Source organism: Halichoerus grypus, chromosome 4, assembly GCF_964656455.1.
Source record: "Halichoerus grypus chromosome 4, mHalGry1.hap1.1, whole genome shotgun sequence".
Classification (NCBI taxonomy): domain Eukaryota; kingdom Metazoa; phylum Chordata; class Mammalia; order Carnivora; family Phocidae; genus Halichoerus; species Halichoerus grypus.
The window spans coordinates 70,723,184-70,751,135 of NC_135715.1; the positions used below are offsets into that span (position 1 = coordinate 70,723,184).

Here is a 27,952-nt window from a genome sequence, read left to right on the forward strand (position 1 = left end):
AAAAGTAGAAATAATAGTACTATGAATCCCCATGTATCTGTCACCCACCTTCACCAACCATCTTTTATTTTTAGAAATTTCCATTTTCTGATGTAAATGATTTAATCTCTGTCAGTAGCCAAATGGTGGCAATAAAGCAGTGAGAAATTTCTGCTCTTTTTTTAACCATTGTTTTAGGAGGAGGAAATGGCATTAAAAAATTCAGATTGTTTTATGAGCTCATTGAATGGTTTCTTTAAAATGTTTTTTACAAAGGCTAGATTTTATGCGCCCACCACGATCTTCATCGATGAGATAGATTCTATCTGTAGTCGAAGAGGAACCTCTGATGAACATGAGGCAAGTCGCAGAGTCAAGTCTGAACTACTCATTCAGATGGATGGTAATTGATATTTAATTACTGTCCCCAAACTGTTATATTTCCTTTTTGAATTTTGGGTAGATTCATGTTGTGGAAATGCTCAGTGAATGGACTCGAAGGCAGCCTGAATTTATTTGTAATCGTTTGTTCATCCACCTACTTGTTCAGTTTGTTCATGCACTCAGATAGCATTTACCGCATACGTGTTATGAATCACATGCCATTTCAGGTTCTGAGATTACAAAGAAAAGGAATGTCATGGCCGGTAAGGACTTTACTAGGACTGCAGAGCTTCCAGAGATGTGGTCCGGGGCCCCAGGGATCTTTAAGGCCCTCTTAAAAGGTCTGCGAAGGCTAAACCATTTTCATGATAATATCAAGACGTTATTTGCCCTTTTTCGCTCTCATTCTCTCACGAGAATACAGTGGAGTGTTTCAGAGGCTGCAAGACATTTGGGATGTCATCATAGATGGAAAGCAGCAGCAGATAAGAGAACCCAGCTGTTCTCTGTTGAGTCACACGTTAAAGAGATTTACAAAAATGTAGGAAAACGCCACTCTTCTTACTAAATTTTTTTTGGTTTTGAAAATCACAGTTATTTTTCATAAAATGTTATTTATATTAACAAATACTAGATTTATTGTTACTTTAAAATGAATTAATATTTTAAAAAATTCTCAGTTTTAATTTCTAATGGTAAATATTGATAGATGTATTCCACATACACAAAAGCTCTTTGGAGCTCAGTAATTTTTAAGAGTATAGACAACATATCATGAAACCAAAAAGTAGAACCACTGATCTAGTTGGGAAGCAGGGAACTTAACAATACATTTTAAATTGTGTGGTAGAACTAAACTCTGGGTGTGGTGAAGACGCAGTAGGAGAGGTACCACCCAGACTGAGGGAGTCATGGAAGGGAACAGCCAAGTTGGGCTTTGAAGCTTTGGTAGAAGTTATTCAAAGAAATGGCAATGAAGGAAGAGAGTGATGGGCCAGAGCTGCCTTCAGAGGTTTATTATTCTGGTAGTTGTGTGGCAAATGTAAAATGTGTTAAAAAAAAATATCCAGAATGTGTTGTTTCAAAACAGCTATGGTTCTACAGCAACTGTGGATACTTACTGAATACTTACAGTGTGTGTTATATAGTGCCAGGCACTGTAAGGATGCATAAAACAGTGTAGTATATGAATCCCTGCCCTCCCTGAGTTTATCATTTTAATTCCTGCTAAAGTATATTTTGGGGGAGGCATCCAGAGGAGAAATACATTAGATGTTTTAAAAATATCACTGAATATAAATTTAGTCAGCTGAATTTCATCAAGGGGTGTTTGTGACTACTGTTGGGGATTATTAGTTGCATAGCTTGATTCTTTGTGATAATGATTGAAACAGGAGTTTGGTAATAATTTATTAAGAAAATACCATATTGAACTGGGTTGCTTTAAATTCACTACTTTGTTATGCCAGGCCACAACTAGAAACTCTTAGTAATAAAGTTTGTGAGTTTTGTTTTGTTTGTTTGTTTGTGTTTGTTTGTTTTTTACTGCACATTTTCCAAAGTTTCCATTGTGTAACCTGAAACTTTTTATTCTAAAACTTTAATTCTGAAAAAGTAGACTCAAGGTATATATGTTTGGTTTGGTATAAAAAGAAATGATATTTTCAGTAGTGATGATTATTAGGTTCATTCTCAGATTTTTTGTTTATTTTTTCGAAGTCGCTTAGAAGTTTGAAGGATAAAATTATTGCAGTATATCCTGCCATATTATGATTGCTTGCTAGTACATTAGCAAATGTGAACCTTCTTCTGTTCTTCCTTCTTGAGAAAATAAATTAGACTAACAACTAAAATAAAAATTTTTTGAGGGACTTCATGATTTAAAAAAGGAATAAAACAGCGTAATCTCCCATGCCTTTTCTTTTCAGAGCAACTATACACTCATTTTCTTATAAAAAAAATGGTTTTTCTTACTGGACTAGAATCCTGTAATAGATTATATGAATTCTATTGCCTCCTTGTTTTATAGTTACCTGTTGGTGTGTCTGGTTCTGCCACCATACAGAGGTCAGAAGGACTGCATTATTTCCGTCATTGAGCCTATGACAAAACCTCTAGCTGATGCTTAGAAACGTTAGTTGAATGAGAGAATAAAGGACTTTAAGGAAAATGCCTTCTTTTCCCCTAATTGTGTATAGGAGTTGGAGGAGCTTTAGAGAATGATGATCCTTCCAAGATGGTTATGGTATTGGCTGCTACTAATTTCCCATGGGACATTGATGAAGCTTTGAGAAGGAGATTAGAAAAAAGGATATATATACCTCTCCCAACAGGTATGATGCCTTCCTTTTACTATATTTTTCTTTTTTTTTCTTCCTGTTACGTTTTTCTATTTCTTTAAGTCTTTAGTCGTTTGGCATTCCGCTTAAAGTTTATAACATCACAAAACCAATTTGTAATAGATGGAAAGAAAGGCCACAGTAGTACTCTGTTGAAGTTCCTTACATTTCAGAGCAGTTCTTATATTCAGAGCAGTATTTTTTTTTTTTTTAAGATTTTATTTATTTATTTGACAGAGAGAGACACAGCAAGAGAGGGAACACAAGTAGGGGAGAGAGAGAGAAGCAAGCTTCCTGATGAAGGGAGCCCGATGTGGGGCTCAATCCCATGACCCTGGGATCATGACCTCAGCCGAAGGCAGATGCTTAATGACTGAGCCACCCAGGTGCCCTGAGAGCAGTATTCATGTTAATAAATTTGATAGGATATCTAAAGTTTTACTTTTAAATTTAAAGTCCTCATTAAATCTTAAGTGATTAAAAATAAAGTTCTCTTGGGGTTTTCTTAAAAATATGCTGCTTTGAAAAATATAACTTCATCCTATTGATGACTTGAAATTTTCAGAAGTGAATTTTTTTCTTTTTATACTGAGATAAAATTTACATGGAATGAAATGTATAAATCTTAAGTGTGTAATTGGTGAGTTTTGTCAAATGAATATTCCTGTTTAATCAATACTCTACTCAAGATGTAGGATATTTCTGTCACCCCATGAAGTTTCTATGTGCCCTCTACCAATTAATTCAAACCCTGAATAGGTATTAACCTTTTCTGATTTTTATCACCATAGATTAGTTTTACCTATTATTAAACTTCATATAAATGGAATCATAACATGTGTACTCTTGTGTGTCACTGTCACTCAACATAATGTTTTGAGATTCATCCATGTGGTTACATGTATTGGTATTTTATTCTTGAAATGATTATACCACAATTTATTCCTTTTTTGATGGACATTGGAGTTATTTCTAGTTTGGGGCTATTATGAATGAAGCTATAAATATTCTTGTACAAATCTTTTTATGGATAAATGTTTTTGATCCTTTTCAGTAATATAGCTAAGAATAAAATAGGTGGGTCCTAGGGTAGATATGTATATATTTAACTTTGTAATACTCAAACTGTTTTCCTAAGTGGTTGTACCATTTTACACTTACACCATCAATGAATGAAAAGTCCAGTATTTTCATATCCTTGCCAACATTTGGTATGGTCAGTATTTTAATCTTAGTCATCCTACTAAATTGTATCTCTCTAATGACTATGTGGAGTGCCTTTTTTGTGTACCTCTTGGTCATTGGTATATCTTTTGTGCAGTGTCTTTTCAAGTCCTTTGCTCAGTTTTTAATTAGTTTATTGTTTTATTAATGCTATGTAGTTCTTCATCAGATATGCATTGTGAATATTTTACTCCAGTTTGGTTTGCCTTTCAATTTTCTTTATGGTGTCTATTGATAAGAAGTTTTAATTTTGATGATGTTCTCTTGTCAAGTTTTTCTCTTACGGATAGCTCTTTTTTTGTCATAGGAGATCTTTGCTTACCCCGAAGAGCAAAGGTTTTCTCCTATTTTTCTTTTAGAAACTTTAGTTAAATCTATGATCCATCTTGAAGTAATTTTTGTATATAGTGTCAGAGATTGAATTTCACTTTTTTTTTTATATATATGCCGAGTTGTTTTAGCATTACTTGTTAAAAGGAGTTTTCTTTTTCCATTGAGTTATTTTGACACCTTTGTTGAATTGTTTTGCTATGTATGTGTGGGTTCTAGTTCTCAGTTCTCTGTTCTGTTCCATTGATTTAAAAATAAGTATAGGGCTATCTAGTTAGGTTATCTATTTTTTCTTTTTTTTTTAAAGATTTATTTATTTATTTTAGAGAGAGAGAGAGAGCAGGGGGTGGGAAGGGCAGAGGGAGAGAGAAACTCCAAGGAGACTCCCTGCTGAGTGCAGAACCTGATGTGCGGCTCAATTTCACGACCCTGAGATCAGGACCTGAGCCAAAACCAAGAGTCGGATACTTAACCAACTGCACCAGCCAGGTGCCCCTCTGTTTTTTCTTGAGTAAGCTTTGGTAGCTTGTCTTTCAAAGAATTTGTCCATTTCTTCTAAATTGTCAAATTGGGATTTGACCTAATACAAACATACAAGCTGACTAAAGGGTTTATGTGAGGCTGTTGATTTCATGTCTGGTTCTGGAGCCTGAAGTCAATAGTGAGGGCAGTTGGGAAGAGAAGATGAAGTGGTGGAAACAAGGACAAAGTATAACCTGTGTGGATGAACTGGAACCTCATGAGGATAGACTGGAACCCATGTTGGGCTCTCATTGCTTCTGAGACTTCCAACTTTGATGACTGGGGTGTCCTATTGTAACAGTACTAAATATATACCTGGCTAAGGAGTCAAAAAAGCTGAAGGAGGAAATCTGGCAGGAGCTGCTCCATACTAGTAGGGTGAGTCAGAAGATAAGTGACAGTATGCTTGAACTGCAAATGCACTTCACGCCCTGAACCAACTTTCTTTCAGATTTCACCCATAATGACTCATGTGGTCCACACTGAACCAGAGCTATGCAATGTAAATCCTGGGAAATGAAATTACGGCTTTGCTTAAGTTAACATAATACAAATCTACACACTTTATTTTCTTCTTGTCTGTAGAATTTACAGTAATGGCTCAGTTTTCATTCCTAAAATTGGTCATTTGTGTTTTATCTCCATTATTCTTGATCATCTTGCTAGAGATTTATCAATATTATTAATCTTTTCAAAAACCTAATTTTTTGCTTTGTAATTTTTCTGTTGCCTATTTCAGTGACTTTTTTCCTCTTATTTTTATTATTTCTCCATTATACTTTGAGTTTAATCTTTTTCTGAAGTAAGAAACTTATACTATTGGTTTTAAACCTTCTTTTTTTAAATATAAATATTTAAAGCTGTAAATTTCTCTTTATGCACTGCTTTGGCTTTATCCCACCAATTTTGCTATAGCATATTTTCTTTGCTATTCATTTCTAATTTTCCTTTTTTTATTTCTAACTTAATTCCACTGTAGTCAGGGACTACTCTGTAGAATGTCAATTTTTAAATTTTATTGAATTTATGATTCAGCATATTCTTTCTTGGTGAATGTTTATTCTGTACTTGTTGATGATAATATTCTATAATTGTTGGTCATATCAAGTTAGTGTGATAATATTGTTCAAGTCTTCTAGATCCTTACTGATTTTTTTTACTCTGGTTTTTCTACCAATTACTTAGAGTGGGTTGTTAAACTCTTCAGATATTATTGTGAATTTGTTTATTGTTTGCTTTAATTCCGTCAATTTTTGCTTTATGCATTTTGAAGTTCTATCATTAGGTACATAAACAGTTATAATTGGTATATCTTCTTTGTTCTTCTACCATTATGAAATGTCTCTACTTAGACCCTTTGACTTGATGTGTACTTTGATAATAATACAGCCTCATGATCTTTCTTTTGCTTATTGTTTGCATGATATATCTGCTTTCTTCCTTCAGTTTTCACCCTGTCCTTGTATTTGCAATGCAGTTCTTGTAGACAACATATAGTTGGGTCTGGCTATTTAGCCACTTTATTTCTGGCTTTTAATTGGAGTATTTAGTCCATTTAAATATAATGTAATCATTGATATGGCTGTGTTTAAGTATGCCATCTTGCGATTTTCCTTTTTGTTTCTCTGTGTACCTCTTTTCCTAATTTCTTTTGATAATTGACTTTTTTAGTATCCACTTTAATTCCTTTATTGGATTTTTACCTATACCTGTTTTTTTTTAGCAGTTAATCTAGGGATTACAATATGCACCTGTAACTTTTCACAGCTGACTTTGAGCTAATATTATACCATTTCATGTAAAATATAAGAACTGTTTGCCTCCCCTGCCCCCAGCCTTTGTGCTATTTTGTCATGTATTTTATACCTACATTCATTATAGATCCCACAATATAATGAAATTTAAATTGTTAGTTTAAACTTCAATTAAGAGGAGCACAAAAAATAGTGTTTTCTATTTGCCTACATATTTAACACCCCCACTGCTCTGCTTTTCTATTTTAAGGTCCACATTTCCATCTGGGTTCATCTCCCATTTTCTAGAAAACTTCCTTTAATATTTCTTCTAGTTAAGGTCTGCCAGCATCCAGTTCAGTTTTTGTTATTTGACATGTCTTTCTTTCACCCTTATTTCTGAAGGATATTTTTAATTGATAAATAATTCTGGGTTGGAAAAAGTTTTTTGTTTTGTTTTTTCTTTCATTACTTATAAAGATGTCATTTTGTCATCTTCTGGCCTCCACTGGTTTCTGATGTGAGGTCCGCTGTCATTCACACCATTGTATGTAATGTATATTTTTTCTTCTGGCTATTGTTTTTTTAAACCGACTTTATTGAATAATGATTTATCTATAATAAACTTTATCCACTTAAAATTTGTTGATTTTGACAATTTTATACAGCCCTGAAACCATACCACAGTCAGGATGTAGAACATGTCTTTCATTCTGAGATGATTTCTTGTGTCCCTTTGCAGCCCATTCTCCTCTCTCCCCAACACCTTCTACCTCAGGCAACCATTGATCTGATCTTTGCCACCATAAATTATTTTGAATTTCACAAGCAGGATCATACAGTATGAATTGTTTTGGGACTGTCTTCTTTCATTCAGCATAATTATTTTGAGATTTATTAATGTTGTTATTTTTTTTACTGGTGGGTAAGATTTCATTATATGGCCATATTACAGATTATTTATCCATTCTCTTATTGATGGATATTTAGGTGGTTTCTGTTTTGGAACTGTTGTAAATAAAGCTGCTGTCAACATTCATGTTCAATTCTTTGTGTGAACATATGTTTTCAATTCTCTTGGATAAATACCTAGGAGTGAAATAACTGGGTCATGTGATAGTATATGTTTATAGAAACCAGGTTGGAATTTTCTTGAGTGGTTGTCCTCTATGGTTTTTTTTTTTTTTTTTTTTTTTTTTTTTTTTTAGGCAGGGAGGGGCAGAGGGAGAAGGAGAGAGAATCATAAACAGCTATTGGGGGAAAGACATGCTTTGTGGTACAAAGGTAGGAATTTAGCTTTCTTTGAAATAGTGGAGAAGAAAATAGATTTGGCTGACTGAAAGGCTTTCTTCTAAACTTCTTTTCCCTTATGAAAACGTTATGTCCATTATAGGTAATCATTTTTGGGTGCTTCTCTTTGCTCATTATTAGTCTGAAGGTGTGTACCTTGTGACCGTAGAACTTGAGAAATTGCTTTCTCCTGAAGTGTATCCAAACAGGTAATCATAATTAGAACTCCACTCTTTCTCTATTAGTTCAATAGGTGTTTATCTAGCTCTTTGTTGTTAGACATTTATTATTATTGCGGAATTCAGATCTCATGACCCTGAGATCATGACCTAAACTGAAATCCAAGAGTTGGATGCTTAACTGACTGAGCCACCCAGGCTCCCCTCTTCACGGTTGTTAAGATATTCTGTTTATCTTTTTGCTTTCAGCAATTTTACTATGATGTACTCTGTGGAGTTTTCCTTTTATTTATCCTATGTATGTTGGACTTTGATATTGTTGCACAGGTCACTGGGACTCCATTACATTTTTTTTCAGTCTTTTTTTTTAATTCTTCAGGTTGGGTAATTTCTGTTCATTTATCTTCATGTTCATTGACACTTTCTTCTGCCATTGCTAATCTTTTAATCTCATCCAGTGAATTTTTCATTTCAAACGTATTTTTCAAATCTAACATTTCCATTTGGTTATTTATTATAGTTTCCATTGCTTTGCTGGGATTCCCCAGATCTTAATCCATTTAGTCTATCCCTTTTCCTGTAATTCTTTGAGATTTTTCCCTTCAAAAGGTGGAGCTTAGTTCCCCTCCCCCTGACAATGTACTGGACTTAGTGATTTGTTTCTAAGGAATAGAATATGGGAGAATGATGCTATAAGTGACTTCTGAGGCTAAATCATAAAAAGGATAGTTTCTGCCTAGCTCTCCCTCTCTCAGATTATATGCTTTTGGGGAAGCCAGCTGCCATACCACGAGGACAAATAGCCTAGGGAGAAGCCCGCATGGGAAGAAACAAGTCTCCCACCAACAGCCAGAACTAGCTTACCTGTTATGTGAGTTGGTCTTTGGATGACTATAGGCCTGGCCTGTACATTGACTAAGATTTCATGACAGACCCTGCATTAGTCAGGGTTCTCCAGAGAAACAGAACCAATAGAACATGTATATAGGGACAAATTTATTTTAATGAATTAACTCATGGAATTACAGAGACTGGGAAGTCTAAAATCTGCAGGGTAGGCTGGCAGGCTGGAGACCCAGGGAGGAGTTGATGTCACAATGCAAGTCTGAGGGCCCTCTTTGGGCAGAATTCCCTCTTGCTCTGGGCAGGTTTGGCTTTCGTTCTGCTTCGGCCTCCAGCTGATTGGATGAGGCCTTCCACATTATGGAGAGCTGTCTGCTTTACTGAGTCCACCAATTTAAATATTAATCTCATACAAAAACATCCTCATAGAAACATCTAGAATAATGTTTGACCAAATATCTGGCCAAGTTCACAAAATTAGCTCTCGTAGACAAAAAAAAAAAAAAAAGACTAAAAAAAAAAGTGAGAGCTTTTTAGCTAAGTTTCTCCCAAATTCCTGATGCACAGTAACTGTGAAGATAATAAATTGTTATCTTAAGCCAATAAACTTTAGTATAATTTTTTATTCAGAAATAGATAATTGATATACTACTTTATAGTTTTTGTCAGCCGATTCTTACATCTGGAACATCAGTTTCTAGAATTGGCTACTTTTTAATTTTCTTAATTGTGGGTCACATTTTTTCTGTTTCTTCACATGTCCAGTAATTTCTATTATATGCTCTACATTATAGGGTGTCTGGATTATGTTTTCCTTTGAAGGGCATTGAATTTTGTTCTGGCAGGCACTCATATTCTTGGCAGAACTTAAGAAAAAACTACAGTTATTTGCTGTCTGTTGGCTAATGCATGAAAACAGTTGCCTCTTATCTCTTGTTTTATATTTGTTTACCATAGAAAGACAAGTCTGGTACCAGTTTTTTCATGATGGCCAGAATGGAAGCCTCACCTGTGACTTTTTTTTTTTTTTTAAGATTTTATTTATTTATTTGACAGAGAGAGCACAAGCAGGGAGAGTGGCAGAGGGAGAAGGAGAGGGAACACGCTCCCTGCTGAGCTGAAGGCAGATGCTCAACCGACTGAGCCACCCAGGCGCCTGAAACTTAATTTTTTATAACATATTCCTTACTCACTTTCTTGACTAGATCTCAAGACTCTATTATGTAATTAATTGGTAGATTTCTAGCTCATAGTTTCTGACTTATATTGTCTTTCCATTAATACTAACAATCTCGTTACTTGAAAAATGTTCTTTTTCTTAAAACAGTGCTTAAATTACTTGTTGAACTTAAAATAATAATAAACTTACTTAAAGCAGTAATGAAAGTGATTCAATTTAGAAGCTGTAAGCCACCCTGGAATATTCCACCTCCCAGAAGCAGCTCCTCAGTTCCTGGCTTGCTCTCATATTAGCCACATGAAGGTTTGAAATTTGAGTGGTTTGTTATCACTTCTGATTTAATGTTTCTTTCCTTTCTCTTTTTTCCCTTTTTTCTCTTCCTTGTTTTCTAAGCCAAATATCTGTGTGCTATCTAGTGTATTTTTATGAAATGGGTTTTAATTTTACTACTGTGTACAATGATTATAAATAAGAAATTAATACTAATGGGGGAAAATAAAAGTTTTACTACTTGAACTGACATCATTTAAACTTTGGTACTTTGAACTTTAATTCACTGTAATAGGGAGGAAAAAATGTAACTGGAAAAATAGTTGATGATAGCAATTTTATAAACTGCTGAGGAGAGCTTAGCTATTGGGGGAAAGACATGCTTTGTGGTACAAAGGTAGGAATTTAGCTTTCTTTGAAATAGTGGAGAAGAAAATAGATTTGGCTGACTGAAAGGCTTTCTTCTAAACTTCTTTTCCCTTATGAAAACATTATGTCCATTATAGGTAATCATTTTTGGGTGCTTCTCTTTGCTCATTATTAGTCTGAAGGTGTGTACCTTGTGACCGTAGAACTTGAGAAATTGCTTTCTCCTGAAGTGTATCCAAACAGGTAATCATAATTAGAACTCCACTCTTTCTCTATTAGTTCAGTAGGTGTTTATCTAGCTCTTTGCTGTTAGACATTTATTAGGTACTATGGGAATAAAAACAATGGACAAGCCTTGTCCTTAGAGAACTCACGATGCAGTTAGTTGGAAGGTAGCCATACACTTAACCTAACTGTAGGGAAAACAGTGTAACGTGATATTAGTGTTTTCCATGGTACTTTTTTTTTTTCAGGTTTTTTAATTTAAAATTCCAGTTAGTTTATTCCAGTCCAGTGTAAATTCCAGTACAGTGTAATATTAGTTTCAGGTGTATAACATAGTGATTCAACACTTACATACAACACCTGGTGCTCATCACGACAAGTGCACTCCTTAATCCCTGTCACCTATTTAATCCCCACCTCCCCTCTGGTCCATGGTACCTTGGAGTGGAGAATGAGGAATAATAAATTCTGGTCAAAGTGCTTTGGGGAGACTTCATGGAGGAAGTTACATTTTCACTAATTTTCATAGAGAAAAACAAACAAAGGTGCAGTTGCTTGAAGATGAATAGACAGGTAGCTCTTGTAGCTGGAGCATCTGGTAGGATAGAAGGGTCTGGGATAGACAAAACAATAACATGTGGAAAGACGAGAGACCTGAAAGAAAGATTTCTAAATCCAGGGTAAAATTAATGGAAAGAAAGATTATATGAAAGTAAAAAATAGTTGAAGGACTAAAATTTTATGAAAAAAGCAACCCATGAAAATAAATTTTTAGTTGGAAAAGGAAAGAAGTATAAAAATGAGAGTAGATAAAACTAAAGGCACCCCTGAGGCCTCAGCTGGAGCTTGTCTTTCTGGAGCACTTCCTTTTTACCCTGTGGCCATTCCCTGTGGCCTGGGCTGCTTCAGGCGTAGTGGGTTTTAAGATAGTCAGATTTCATACATAGGTAGCTCAGGGCTCCAGATGTTCCACCGGAAAAAGGTAGTAGGGGCATCGCTTTTTATAACCTAGCCTTAGAGGTCATATAGTGTCACTCCTGCTGTACCCTGGGTTGAAGCATTTACAGCCCCATTCGTTTTCAAGTTAGACTACCTCCGGGTGGGAGAGTGGCAAGACCACGTTGTAGGAGCATGTGTGGGATGAGACTGTTGCGGCCATCCTGGTGAATACAATCTGCCATAGTTCACAAAAGGCAAAACAACAGGCAGAGCTACAGCTCGGCCTTACACTAAGTCTCTTCTTCCTTTGTGCATCTAAATTATAGCAGCAAGCGCCTCGTCAGCTTAACTCCTTTTTCAGCCCCTTTCATTTAACTGTATTTTGCTTTTAGAATAATCTCCCTAAATCACTGAAATGTCATAGAGTCTCTTAGACTCTGAGTCTAACTTCCTATCACATCAGGGTCAGAGTGCTTTTTGGTTCATACCTTATCTGTCTTAATTGTGTTTATTTCCATTTCTCAGTCCTCCTTTGTACTTCCCTACTTACCTTTCCCCCCCTCCCCCAACTCTGGTATGCTCATGCTTCTTCTTACTTCTATGTCATTATTTATGGTACTCCCATTTCCCAGATTGTTCTCTCTCTTTGCCTCTATTTAAATGTTATTGGGGCCCCTGGCTGGCTCAGTTTGTATAGCATGTGACTCTTGATCTTGGGGTTGTGAGTTTGAGCCCCATGTTGGGCATGGAACTTACTTAAAAAGAAGAAATTTCAAGAACAAAAAATCCAGTGGGGTGCCTGGCTGGCTCAGTCAGAAGAGGATATGACTCTTGATCTTGGGGTTGTGAGTTTGAGCCCCACGTTGGGTGTAGAGATTACTTAAATAAATAAAACTTTTAAGAAAAGTTTATTGATTTTTTTCAAAGTTGACATTAAAGCATGCTAATTCTATGAAGGTTTTTTTGGCCTGGCCTATCTCCCTTGTGTAGAATTTACTTCTCTGGGTTATCTGTGTCTCAGATGGTCCTTAATAGAAGGGATCTGGGTTTTCTATGTCTCTCTCTAATCTTGTTTGTTGACTAGCCAATGGTGGTGGTGGTGCGGGGGAAACAATGAACATTTTTTGAGTGCTGACTGTGGGCCAGGCTTTACATGTATTAACTTATTTAACCCTCACAACAGTCTTCTGCAGTAGATTCTGTTCTTATCTTTATTTGACATGTGAGGAAACTGAGGCACTGAGGGGTTAAGTATCCCACCCAGTGAGGCAGAGCAGGGCTGTGAGCCCAGACAGTCTGGCCCCAGAGCACATACTTGCTGTCTTCTGTGCTGGACTGCCAAGTGTGCTTAAGAAGAATTGTTAGTATAAGAAGTGTATGATCCTTTTAACGATGTTTATTTAAATTTAGAATGTGTACTGACTTGGTTATGTGGCATTCGCAGTTCTTTATTATTAACATAATAATTTCTGGTTAAATCCTTCTACAATATCATTCAGTTTTATACAATTGATAAATCCTACTTGGAATCTTCTAACAAATCACTGATACAACCAGAATTAAAAGTTATTTTCCCCAAATTATAGTTACTAGGGAAAAAGATGCTTCCTACTATGCAGGCCTTCCCTTTGAGCAGGCTTATGCCCCAAAGTTCATTTAAGGTGACTGACTGGAACTTTGTTTCTGTGGGATAATACATTATATTGAACTTGGTGTTCGAGTTCTTAGGGCAGCCTGCAGTAAAACATTTTGATTTACAAATATGGTGATACTCTAACTTTAGGACTAAGAGAGCAAAGTGGTATTTGTCTGCTAACATTCACTTGCTATGCATGGAGCACTATGAAATCACACTTAGGTTAAAGTCGGAGTTCTTACTGAGGCATCAGGAGCACAACCACTTTCTGTAGCAGCAAACCTAGGGGCTTCCTGCCCTTCCCTCTTTTTTCCCACTCCCCTCTTGCTGACCATCTGAGTGCAGGACTTCTTTGCCTCTATACCATGGTGAACTGTAAGGTGGGCCTTTTGGCTGGGGATGATCAAGGATAAGGAGCTCTCAAGAATAAGGAATTCTGGAGGTAAAGATTTCTGACTTAGTACTCGTTCTTTTTTTCTGGCAATCCCGGATAATGCCTGCTTACTTCTCTTTCACTGTGGCTGCTCTTTGCATTGCTTTGCTTTGTCTTACTTTTTGTGTGTGATTGAGAAATATAACTCATTATAGAACTAAATTGTATTAAAATTTAGTTCAGTCCATCCAATAATTGGCAAACACCATGTAACTACTTTCTAGGGCAAGAAATGGAGCATTATCAGACCTCAGAAGCTGCCGGTATATTCTTTCCCTAGCATACCTCCCCCTGGTGGTAATCACTGTTATTCCTTTTATGGAAATAATTTATTTTTATCTTAAAATTTTCTCACCTAATAATGTATCCCTAAACAAAGTTTTATCTTTTTTTAAAACTTAAATTGAATCACACTAATTATGTTTATTTGTATTTTGCTTCTTTTGTTCAAGTACATTTTTAAGATTCATCCATATTATGGTATCTAGATGCTGTGCATTTTTGTTGCTGTATAGCATTCCATTGTATTAGTCAGCTAGCGCTGCCATTACAGAGTAGCACGGACTGGGTGGCTTAAACAACAGAAATTTATTTTCGCAGTCTAGAAGTCCAGGATCGAGCAAGGTGTTGTTTCATTCTGGGGCCTCTTTCCTTGGCTCATAGATAGCCATTAGATAGCCATTTTCTTCCAGTAGTCTTCCACCGTGTATGTCCTAATCTCCTCTTCTTGTAAAGACACCAATCAGACTGGATTAGGGCCCACCCAGATGACTTCATTTTACTTTAATCGCCTTTTTAAAGGCCCTATCTTCAAATACAGTCACATTCTGAAGTATTGGAAGTTAGAGCTTCAACATAAAACTTCGGGGGTTGGGGTAGACATAATTCAGCCTATAACATCCATTATGTCATTATACAACAGTTATCCATCATATTATTTGGTGGACATTTTGATTGTTTCCAATTTTAGGCAATTATGAATAGTACTGCTATGAATATTTTTATACTTGCATAATGGTGAAAATGCCTAAGTTTCTTTAGGTCGAGATGGAGCATTCCATCCTTGCAGTGAATTGCTGGTCATGTTGCATAGCTGGAACAATAAATAAATCCAATCTGTCTTCCCAAGTGGTTGTTCCAAAGTGGTTGTTAAACGTTATACTCCTACCAGCAAGATAGGAGAGTTCCCGTTACTTCACATTTTTCCAAAACCTTAGACTTTTTAAATTTATACCAGTCTCTTGGTGTGCAGTGCTATCTCATTGTGGTTTAATTTTTATTTCCTTCTTTATTAAATAATTTGACTATCTTTTCCTTTAGTAGCCATGTTACTATGTTATTTGATTATAACAAAATCAAATGGCTACTAAAGGAAAAGATATATAACAAATATCTGTTCAAGTCTTTTGCCCATTTTTCTATTAGGTGGTCTGACCTTTATATTTGTAGGAGTTCTTTATATATTCTGGATATAAGTTCTTTGTTACTTATATATGTTGTAAATATCTTCTCAAACTCTAACTTTTGTGTTTTCACTCTATTTACAGAGTCTTGGTGAATTAGAGTTCCTAATTTTAATGTGGTCAGTTTCTCAGTCTTTTCTTTTGTGGGTAACTTCTTGAATATATGTATCTACATATCTATATATATCTTGAGGATATTCACTCTGAAGTCATTAATATATTTCCTGTTTTATCTTCTAAAATGCTTGTAATTTTCCATCTTACATTTAGAGTAGTAATATATCTGGCACCGATTTTTATGTATGGTATGAGGCAGGATGCAATTTCTTTTTTTTTTACCCTGTAGATAGTAGTTGTTCTGGCATTTTCTCCCACTGCTTGAACCACATATATCTTAAATCAGGTGTTCATACTATATGCTTTGATCTGCTTCTACACTCCCTGTTCTGTATCATTGATCTATTTGTTTATCTCTGCAAGAGTATTACACTGATTTGAATACTGTTGCTTTGTAATAAGTCTTAAATTCTAATAGAGCAGTTCCTCCCACCTCACTTTTGTTTTTCTAGTGTGTCTTGGTTGTCCTTGATTCTTTCCATTTCCATAAACATTTTAATATCTGCCTGTTCAGATCCACAAACAGACCTATTGGGATCTTTACTGGAATACTTTGACTTTATATGATCATTGGAGGAATTGTCAATGTCAGGAAAGATAAAACAAACTTTGGGGAACTGCTTTAGATTAAAGAAGACTAAAGAGATATGATAACTAAATGCAGTGTGTATTTTGAGAAAGTCATAAGGGCCTGGGGAAAATGGGGACATTTTAATCTGGATTGTGTATTGGATGATTCTAATATAACAATGTTAAATTTGCTGGTAATGTGATAATTGTATGGATACCTTTGTTCTTAGGAGGTACATGCTGAAGAATTTAAGGTGAAGTGTTGCAATGCCTACAGTTAGCTCTCAATTCAAAAAAGAGGAGGGAGGAGAGAGGAGATGGGAGTGATAATGGCAAAATATTGACAGTTGATGGGCCTAGATGGAAGGTAAATGGGTGTTCACTGATTTTTTTTTTTTAACCTGTAGATTTAAAATTTTTCAAAATAAAAGTTGGGGAAGATTACATTTCATTTTACATATCAGGAAATAGTAGAAAGCCAGATGCAACCTACGTTTGCATTATCTTAGTATGCTGTATTAAATAGAAATTTGCCATTAAAACTGATAGTAAAACAGTAAGCATGATTGGTTATTTTATACAATTCTGTAATTCATTTGAGCTTACATAGTACAATACACATTTCAGTCATATTGGAACAGCAAATGTCTGTGGGCTGGCTCTCCAAGTAAAAAAACACATTAATATGTGTTCTGTGCTAAGGGCTGATTTCCTGTATCCTGGGAAATCTTTTTCTATATCACACTAAAAGGTGAGCAAAATGATTCACAGGAGTTACACTCCATGCAATCTAGTTTTATAAAGCTAGGCTAAATGTTGTTTTTTACTAAAAGCATGTTTGGTACTTCAATATTAATGATTTTATTTTTCATAAAGGATCACAGACCCTTTGTTTTCACAGCAAGTATCTTCACAATCTATAAGGAAAACTCTGAGTTTTGTTTCAATTTTTAGTTACTGCAGCCAAGGCACTTAGGATATTCATGAATTCTGAGTCATACAATGAGTTGGTAATACTAGGTGGACTCAAGTTACTGACTCCTCTTTCTTTTCCTGAATGTTAATATGTGATTTCTTATCAAAATGATTTGTAAAGTAAAACATCCAACAGTAACAAAAAAATCTTCTACAGCGAAAGGAAGAACTGATCTGCTGAAGATAAATCTTCGTGAGGTTGAACTGGATCCTGACATTCAATTGGAAGATATAGCAGAGAAGATTGAGGGCTATTCTGGTGCTGATATAACTAATGTTTGCAGGTATTTTTTTTAATGATCCGTGACCTTAGATATTAGGTATAGATTTGGCAGGAGGATTGGTCTTAAAGTTAGTATCATTATTAGCCCTTGATGCGAAAACAGCGACCCATTTCCTTGATTTCTTATTTGTCTTGTTTCTTTTCTATATAACCTCATGGGTCATTGTTAGATGAATAATTTTATAACAATATGGTCACCTTTTCTATTCCTTTGATTTTTTAAAAATTTAAATTCAATTAGCCAACATACAGTACATCCTTAGTTTCAGATAGAGAGTTCAGTAATTCATCAGTTGGTATCCAGTGCTGATCACATCACGTGCCCTCCTTAATGCCCATCACCAATTATCCCATCCTCCCACCCACCTCCCCTCTAGTAACCCTCAGTTTGTTTCCTAGAGTTAAGAGTCTCTCATGGTTTGTCTCCCTCTCTGATGACTACCCATTCAGTTTTCCCTCCCTTCCCCTATGATCCTTATTCAACATATGAGTGAAACCAAGTGATAGTTGTCTTTCTCTGATCTATCCTTTGATTTTAAAGAAATTGTACTTAATTTGGCAATAATGACTCTGACAGGCCAAGGTCAGTTTAGCCCTGAATTGGAGCCTAGTTGCATCAACATAAAATAATATTAGTTTTGGTTGGCATTATTTTACTACATGCAGATGAGCAAGCAAAGTTGCATCAGTTTAAGCTGGGAAATACATATTTCATATGTGTAAAATATATCATATATTTCCTTTTCAATTTAGTGACATCATATTTTGTAGACAATTCACATCACTCAATAAGGATTTTCTTTCTTACCTTCTTAACTATACTTAAATTGATAGCAGTAGCCTTTCTTTAAAACTGGAGTATCTGTTGTTTCTCACTTTTTGTACTAGTATTTTTCTTACGTGCATGTAAGTTTAGTGGCACACAAGAAGCTCCCAATAGTTTCTAATATCACTGTGTAAAATATATAAAAATTTGAGGTTTTGGTTGGGTTGGCTTCCTAATAGTTTTTTTGTGAGCATTAATTGTCCAGTTCTTCCAAACCTTCATAATTATTTACAGCTGATCAGAATGGAACTAAACGTAGGATCTGGAGAAGCCAGGTTTTATCCCTTTAGTTGCCCACCAATGCTCCATGTGGGGGATTCCACATCCACTCTATGTAGATACATTCATGTTCCAGAGAAGGAGTTTCCTGGCTTTACCTCCTCTAATTAGGTCGTAGACAAACTGGTTAAGATTTGAATTATCTTAACATTAGCCATGTGTTCATTTTCAAGTGTGCAATTCAGTATTTCAAAACTCTACTTCTGTTTCCTAACTTTCTTGGCTGCCTTTGAAGAGCAAGTGGGGAAAAGAAAGTTCAGTACTATCTGAGCCCAACCTTGACTTTTAGGATTCATTAATAGTACATTTTATGTTTAAGTCATTTACATCCTGTTTTAACCTTTTCCAAACTGTCAGGATATCTCTAAAATGGGAACTTTTGAGCAGCATCGTAAAAACACATAAAATGATCTTTTGAATGTTTTCTCTTAACTTTGTTACAGTTGACAGTGTTTAAAACATTTGCATCAGTATGGATTCACTGATTTTGTATGTTTTTAGGGACGCCTCTTTAATGGCAATGAGACGGCGAATCAATGGCTTAGGTCCAGAGGAGATCCGTGCACTTTCTAAAGAGGAACTTCAGATGCCTGTTACCAAAGGAGACTTTGAATTGGCTCTTAAGAAAATTGCTAAGTCTGTCTCTGCTGCAGACTTGGAGAAGTATGAAAAATGGATGGTTGAATTTGGATCTGCTTGAATTTCTGTCAGCTCTTTCATTTCTGGTATTTTTATTTATAAAATGTGAAGAAATTCCCTGCAGTTTTTTTTAAAAACAGGTTTAGAACTTTTCATTGGAGAGATGTTTCCCTTAAGGGCAAAAAACCTAAAACCACAAAGAATATAAATGTAGTTGGGAAAGAAGGAAAGCTTACATAGGGAGCCTGATAGTCTCCATCACCGGGCTTTGTGCCGGTACTTCCACGTATTCACGCGTTAATATTGCACATGCAAAGCGGTGTGCAGGGAGGCTGAAGAGCGATCAGTATGCTCTTGTAGAAGCTTGTTTACAAAAGGGTTAGAAGGACCTCTCTTTCTCACTTGCATTTGTTGCTTTTTGTTTTTTTCTATTCTTTGCTCTGAGCGTGAGGGACCCATGTATGTTGACTTTTAACATCAGAACTGGGTTTGTGTCAAATTCATTATTGTTAAAAATGATAGTTTTGAATTAAATAATGAATTTGTTAGTTAAACCTTTAGAATTTAACTCTTACTGTCACAGTCTGTCATATAGTTGAATTTTTACCCTCTGTTCCCCCACCATTTCTTCTATTAGCTATTTATTCATTTATTCAGCTTTATGATCTCCTCAAGCCTTGTGGTCTTTGAAGCATTTTGTCAGGTTGTTTCTCTGGTCTTTAATATTTTTTGCTGGTACTTATGTTGGAAGGATGGGAAGAATATTATGATTGCATAAGAAGCATTTCTTCATTCTTGAATTCTAGGTTTGTTTTCACTTTTCTTTCAATACATTCAAATGGATAAGTCCTTTATTTTCCTCAGCTCTAACAATGTTTGATTTTTGCTGAACTTGACTTTCATATTCTAAATAAATACTTTGATATTCTAAGGAAGTCCACTCTCTTGTGGCTAATGCAAAACAAACAACAAAATCTTTATAGTTTTCCAGACAGCTAGTTTAACAAAATAGCATTGTACATAATAAGTGATGTTCATTTTAAAATTTTAAAATTATTCCTTGTCTAGGTTGAGAACTTGTACACTACAGTAAGATTAGGATAGAAATCTGACATACACATTGAGTTCAGCAGGAATTAGACAATAAAAAGAGGCCAGAAAAAGTAGATGGCATGTAGGATATCCTGTGTTCATTTTTTTTTAATTACATTTATCCCATTTGGGTTGGACAGCCTTTGCTTTGGATGGTGATGCTTTTTAAAATTTGTATTTGATGCTGTCTTCAATTCTCAGTTTTGGAGAGCACCCAGCTGGTTTAAAACTAAAAATAATAGAACTTTTTAGACACTTAACAAAAAAACTCTTAGTATCTTGCTTTAAAAGATTTTTTTCCCTATTAAGAATTATGTAATTTTTAGATAACTTAAGTCTGATTCTAGACTTTAGGATTTTATATAATGCTATAAATTACCCCCCTTTCCTCTGAGAAATAGTTTATAAAAGTTAAAATCATAAGACATCATGATTTTATTTTAATTGAATGAATTCATTTAAAACATTGAAGTAAGTTTTCTTTTATTCATTAACTTTTTAAATAAAGAAATAAATGATCACATTAAGATAATCTTGCATACTGTTGCCATCCAGTAACATATTTTTTTCCCTGAAGTCCCAGGGGCAGCCATTAAAACGTGTGTTTTGATTGCTAAAACTTGTTAGACTGTTTTTCTAGGTTTTGTGTTATTTGCGTTGGCATGTATTTCTTCTTTTTAAAATTCTTCTTGGATAATAATATGGTAATTGTGATTTTTAAAAATTATCAGTTAAGTAGTATTTGGACACTCAAGCTTCCTAGAAGCTTATCTTTGCTATGATGGTGAATTGGGTGTGCTTTTTTAATTTTTTATTTCCCTCATTTCTCATTTGGCTCTGTCAGTGGATGGTGATTGCTTTGTATTTCTTAACCCCCTTAAAGGATCCTGAGGAGATTGCTCAGGTGTTCTAGCCAGCCTTTACTGTACATTGTATGTACGCTGTCTTTATCGCAAGACAGTGTGTTGCCTTACCCAGAATGAGAAAATTGTTGTGTTTTGCTTTGTTTTTTTCTATGTTGCATTATCAAATACTTCATCTGAAAACATGAGTGTTTTTGGGCTCTGCAACACAATGAGGTTAGGACTGAGTTTTATACAGTTCTGTCTTGCAAATATCAGATAGTTCCTTCGTTCAGCAAATTTATATTGGTTGCTTACCATGTACAAGACCCTCGGGCGGGAGCTCTGTGGCTTACAAAGTTGGACCAGGCTGTGCAGTTCTGACTGGGCACTTTCTATAATTACACTGTGTGGCTTCTGGATCCAACTAATGAAACAAGTTCAGATCTTAAAAGGAGAGGCACAGTAATCTGTGTGTGCTTTGGAAAGATAATATATACAGGTTTTTCTCTTTTTCTCCTTTAAATCTGTTTTAAAATAAGTTTGTTTGAACAGTGTAATTATAATAGATCTGGTGATTTTCACGAACTATTTCCCAAAGTTCATGTTTATTGTAAACATGTACACGTGTAATTATGGTAAACATTTTGCTCTTATAGTCACTTTATTTTTTAAAGGAACTTAGTATAGATGAAATGTACCAGACAAATGGCTTTTAAATGTAGGCTGAAACCTTCTAGAAATCCAAGCAGGAAAACAGACAATGGCATCACAGACTTTCATCTTCTAGTCAGTAGCAGTGTAGACATTCTAGCGTGATCAAAATACACTTTGGACTTGGACCTCTATCTCCAGAAAAAGCAAGACAGCTTGGAAGAGGAAATGTGTTGTGATCTAGCTGCATAATTAGGGGCTTCAGTTGAGCTCCTGAGATTGCAGTTTTTATGATGTGATATTTGACTGTCAAAGTATAGGCTGAAACCACTAATTACTCAAAAAGTGAGCAAGCAAATATCTGGTGAATCTACTATGAACAAACATACAGGTACTTAAAGAAAAAAAGCGTGTTTACAGCCCCAATGTACAATATAATGCTCACTCTTTCACTTGGCTATATGTAGCCTGACTCTATTGAACGTGAAGTTATTGATATTCTTTAGGTTTTGCACAGCTTGAGTTTGTGTGAACTCCTGCACTGGAAGTTTTTTGTACTATATACTGTTGAATTTAGATGAGAATTGTAAAATGGTAGCCAGTTGGCATAGTTCTGTTATCTCTCTCTTCCACCCTACCTGGAGGTAAAGTGAAGGACTTAGGCAGGTATTTTATATTGTGTGGGCTTTGCCACCTTCAGTATTATCTTGACTATTGAGTCCTTTTTGTGTAATAGTAGATCCCCACTCTTTCTTTTATCTTAGTGATAAATCACCTTAGCCTATATCCTGTGTGATAGGCATAAAATGTTAAGGATATTTGCTGGCCTTTTCCAAGAAAGGGCCACATTAACTTGAATGAAACCTTTTTTTTTTTTTTAGCATTTTTTGTGTCTTTTGTTCTTAACTGTTTTATGATTTTTTTTTACATATCACTTAATCTATGATGCACATAATATTTATGTGAATCTAAAAATCTGTCACAATAGAGAAGAATAGGAATTACAGTTGGAGGGCTTGTTAGGGAATAAAAATATTTGAACCCCAAATGTTATATTCTCATCTCCACTAATTATATTTGCAGAAAAAGCTAAAAACTCTGTTAATTACTATATTTACTTATTTATACTTTAAATTGGGCTTTATTTATTTAATTTTTAAAGGCTGTTTGCTTTTAATATTGTTTCTTAATGTAGAAACGGCATGAGCACTTTAAAAATAAAATCCCTAAGATAATAGATACATTTTTAAACATTCACAAATTAACAGTAATTCTTGAAATGTTTACTAGGTTTTTTGGCTCCAGACAACTCTTTAACCCAGTGGTATTTCTAAATTTCCAAGTGACTTGTTAATAAATAAAGGAAAACTAATAAGGTAATGTCATTTATTCTTTTTATTTTACCATTCTCATGTCTTGATCAACCTTATTTCATGTATGTCTATAAATAACCTGGATACTGCTTTGTCACCGGCAGTGTGTAGGTTTTATACATTTGGAAGTTTGGCACAACAAATAGGGAATTAGTATAGAGGTTTTCTTCCTGTAAAAGGGCTTCCACTTGATTCTGTGCTCATAAAATGCGCTTTCATTTTACAACCTCTGAAATGACTAAATATTGCCCTTTGGAAAACCTGAATCTTTGCACTTGTTTTTTCCAGAGTCTACCTCAGTTAACCAGGCATAGTTTTAGGAGGAAATGAACTGAAACCATATTTAAATTCTGTTCATCATCTATGCAGATTTGTTTAAGTACTTCCTTCTCTCTCTCCTCTTGCCCTCCTCCCCCCAACTACCTTTTTTTTAATCTTGAATTTTTTATTTAAAATATTTGCCTTTGCAAAGCTATCTATTCCAAATTAAGCCTCTGTGAAATGTCTGGATGATTCTTTCTCTTTTTGGTGTGGCTTCATTATTCAGATGTGTTTCGTTTCAAGGAGCAGTTTCAAACATGACACACGTTCCCTTCTTTTCTCATAGCTTCATAAATGCAAACTAATGTGATAACAGTAAAAATCTTGGAATCTTAACTAGTCTTGTGTCTATTCTCTAAGAACCCACGTATTTTATGAAAACGCACAAAAATGGACACAGGTCTATTCATGTGTTGGTACAGCCAACAGGGAGTCGCCTTCAGTTACCATTGTGTGGATGGTTTCCAACAGATCATTACATGCTAAGATGGTTTGTGTATGGTTAAGATTTTTGTTTCAGTGTTTGTCTCTCAGTATTTTGAACCTAATTCAAAGAAGACGACGTTTCTAAATTGTACTTCTTAAACGTTCTTTTTCTTACATTTTGTGCTGCTACTTTGCTAGTCTCATGAGCTTAGTTGTCTTTGTGCATAGGTTATGATTTGGTAATAAATTTCTAGAGTGTTGCTTGTTGGTGTTTTCTTTGTGGTCCCTATTTGATCTACACTTACTGGCACCAGTGAGAGTGACAAACCCCTCACTAGTAAGGAATGACTTTTCCCAGAGTTTCCGTTCTTAAAAAATCACATTGTAAACCTGACCTTTTGTGTTTGCCATGCATTATACTGATAATTTCAAGTTTGATGCAGGTAAGATAAGAGTGGCTTTTTAATTAATTCTAACGGGTTTAATAAATACACTTGCCTTATGTGTATAACACCATTGCAAAATGGATGTTCCATATGGTGAATTTTCCAGATGATTGTATCTTATTTTATGGATCTCCCAAAACTATTTTTTTAATTCATAGACTTTATTTTTTTGAGCGGTTTAGATTTACAGAAAAATTCAACAGCGAGGAGAGTTCTTCCTCCCTCCTCTGCTCCCCTCCACGCTTCAAGCCCCTTTTATTAATATCTTGCTTTAGTGTAGTACACTTGTGATACTTGAATCACTATTGGTACATTATTATTACATTATTACTAAAGTGCATAGTTTACATTAAGGTTCACTCTGTGTTGTACAGTTCAGTGAATTTTGATAAAAGTACAATGTGGTATATCTGCCATTACAGGATCATACAGAATAGTTCCAGTGCCCTAAAAATCCTCCTGGCTCTGAGTGATTTTTTTTTTTTTTACACTGTCTCTGTAGTTTGCCGTTTCCAGAATGTTACATAGTTGGAATCCTACAGTTACTTAACAATTTGCACTTAAGGTTCCTCCATGTCTTTTTGAGGCTTAATAGTTCATTTCTTTTTGTCTGTTACATGGATGTTCAAGTCTGTTTGAAGGACATCTTTGTTGCGTACAAGTTTTAGAAATTGCTATAAACTGCTGTAAACGTTCATGTGCAGTTTTTTGTGTGGACATAAGTTTTCAACTCATTTGAGTAAATACCTAGGAGTGTGATTGCTGGAATATATGGCAAGAGTGTGTTTAATTTTCTAAGAAACTGCCAAACCGCATTCCACAGTAGCTGTACCATTTTGCATTCCCACCAGCAATGAGTGAGTGTTCCTCTTGCCCCACATCCTCTCCAGCATTTGGTGTTGTCAGTGTTCTGATTTTGCCACTCTAATAAGTGTGTACTGGTATAACATTGCTGTTTTAATTTCCAGTTCTCTAGTGACATGTTGAACATCTTTTCATATGCTTATCTATTTTTAGTTGGCTTTTATTGAAACCCTGCTAGACTGTATCATACTTGTTCTCTGACTTTGTAAAATAGAGAATTTGAGCCTAACCTTTTCTTTGTGATTCAGAGTTATCCTTAAGATACGCTACCCTCAGCAGCTAGCGGGGGTGGGGGGCGGGAGCGTAGGGAGCAGGGCTTTTCTGCCTGTCACTAAATGGTCTTTGAGTTTTGGTGTTTGCTCTAATAGCATTTTTACTCTTCTGTTATCAGGCTGACAACCTTTATTCCTCTTCCAGTTCCTACCTCCAGTCTGTAGTGAACCCAGTGAAACAGTCATTAAACGGCTTGTTAGAATTATGGGTAAATTAGGAGTATAGCCATTTGGGGCTGAGGAGTAGTAGGAAGCTGCTCAGTCTTAGAGCTTTAGTGCTTTGTGTCATTTCTCTAGACTGCGGCCTTTTTAGCTTTATCTTTGGTTCCCAGAAGTGTTCCTGGTAGACCCAAGTGTGAAGTAGATGTTTATGCTTGATTATATTGTCGTGTTCGCCGTATGATATTTATAGCCGGAAAGCACCTAACATCAGTTTAATTCCATGGCCCTGCCCTTCTTGCTGTGACCATTACTGAAGATTTGATCTGTTAAAGCCTATCAAGGTAAAGAATTAGGTAAATGGGACAAAAAAATAGGAAACATTTGTGGCGAGAGCCTTCCCACTCGCTTCAGTCCTTGCCACTTTCTCCAGTGCTGTCTGGTGATGTCATGTGGTGACTGGCTCGTATGGTGGAGCATACTTGAATGTTGGGGTGTTTGCCCAGAGAAGCCAGGGATGTCGTTGGAAACTGTGAGGGAAGGTATAAACATTGCTTGGCCAGTGTCAGCTGCTGCCTTGCAAATGGGTAGGCAGAGAGGACAAGCATGGGCTGTCATCAGGCTTGGATTCTGGAGGCTAGGGCCAGTGTGCTTTCCTCCCTCCCTGGCTGGACATGATCTCAGGCCGCTGCAGCTGGCCCAGACAGATACAGGGATTCCCCCAGGATGTGTCCAGCTCCTTGCCCACCACCGCTGCTCCTGCCACACCAGGACACGTGGGAAAGGAATCAAGGGAGAGGAGCAGTGTGTTCAGTGGCTACTTCCTATCCTCTTTATGATCAGAAAAGTTTATGGCCAACTCTTCTCTAGTTTTAATTTTTCTAAGGTCATCTCTGGACCTTTCATGTAAGTTTTAAGAGGTGTTCAGCAGCAACCCAGAGCAAATGAAATTGGGAGCAAATGACATGGTGCAGTCCTCTTATCTTACAGGTGAAAGACCCGAACCCAGGGAAATTTTATGATGTGCTTTCAAGATCACATTTTGAACTGGGAAATAAGACTTGTATCTATTTTTGATCTTGAAGAATGCTGCAGATAAGCTTTAAAGAAAGTAAACCAGACAGCAAAAACGTTTCTTAAGGACCTTTAAGCCTCTGAAGCATGATGCCAATACAGCGCATTCACCCAAGTTAGTGATAGTTCATAAGAAATATAAGATAAATTGATGTCATAGATTGGAACTAACATTTATAATGTTTGCTACGTACTAAATACTTTACCTTATTGCTTTATTAAATCTGTACATTAGCTGTAAGATATACCATTACTCTTTTTGCAGAAGAGGAAACTGAACTTTATAGAGTGACTTGCTCTAGTCATTTGGCCCCTAAGAAGTGCAAGAAGGAATGGAATTAGGTCAGTTTAGTTCCAGAGCCTATTTCTTTGTTTGCTGTATTCCAAGATTACTTTTAACAATGTAAATGCAAAAGTACTCAATTCTTGAAATAAATGTTATATTCACTCATTTTTCTGAGGTTATTAATCATTCTCACCTTCTCTTTCCTGTAATGCTTTTTTTTTGAAAGATTTATTTATTTACTTTAGAGAGAAAGAGAGTGGGGGAGGGGCAGAGGGAGAGCGAGAGAACCCCCCCAAGGAGACTCCCCACTAAGCATGGGCCCTGATGTGGGGCTCCATCCCAGGACCCTGAGATCATGACCTGAGCTGAAACCAGGAGCCAGCTGCTCAACTGACTGAGCCACCCAGGCGCCCCTCTTGTAATGCTTTTTTTACCAGGAGACTTGTAGGCTCTTGTGTTGTGGGATTAAAATGAATTGGGGAATGTCACTGTCAGAGCTGTATCAGAGTGTAAATATACACCTACTTGTTTTGCAGGACAGACTTTATTATATGAACCAGTCATTCTGAAAGTTTCCATAAATTGTATTTAGACCACCAGCTTAAGCGACATAAAGCTCTATCAGTTACTTTTATTAAGATCCCCGACAGTGTTCTGCCCACTGGATGACAGCTCAAGTCATTAGCTGTATGTATGGTCATTGTCAATTATCAGGAGAGCCATCCCCGTGTACTTGGCCCTGGGCTCATTGTCTATATTAGAAGCGCTACCCCAGAACTGAGTTTGGTTCTGAATGTTCAGAATGCTTTCAATTAGCACATCTTGAATAACTTTTTTAGACAAATAACTAATCATGGTATGACTACTGTATTACAGAACATAAATCCTGCACTATAGTGTTAGTAATTATTATGTAATTAGAGATGGATGAATCAAGCTTCGTTTGCAATTTGTAAAATACCTCAAGCTATTTTTTAAACATTTTGAAATATGTTTTGTAACATTTCTCAAATGTACTTTACCAAGCATATTTCCTCTAATTTTTAAACTCTTGTGTATTTTAAGGGAAATTTAATCCATATGTTTCTGATTCATTTGCACTTAACTCATCAAAGT

The 27,952-nt window shown here is 35.7% G+C and overlaps 1 protein-coding gene across 10 annotated transcripts in view; it reads left to right on the forward strand.

The window, feature by feature from the left end:
• Positions 1-27,952, forward strand: part of KATNAL1 (katanin catalytic subunit A1 like 1) — a 198,102-nt gene that overhangs the window by 138,286 nt on the left and 31,864 nt on the right. For 6 of the 10 annotated variants that reach the window (XM_078070506.1, XM_036119060.2, XM_036119052.2 and 3 more), the window contains 4 exons: positions 256-382; positions 2,562-2,696; positions 17,158-17,284; positions 18,890-27,001. In XM_078070506.1, coding sequence (XP_077926632.1) covers positions 256-382; positions 2,562-2,696; positions 17,158-17,284; positions 18,890-19,088 — 588 coding nt within the window. In that variant the 3' untranslated portion in view covers positions 19,089-27,001. Of the gene's footprint in view, positions 1-255; positions 383-2,561; positions 2,697-2,939; positions 3,209-4,563; positions 7,547-17,157; positions 17,285-18,889; positions 27,002-27,952 lie in introns of those variants that run through there. The other 4 variants (XM_078070507.1, XM_078070509.1, XM_078070508.1 and 1 more) reach the window with 4 other exon arrangements.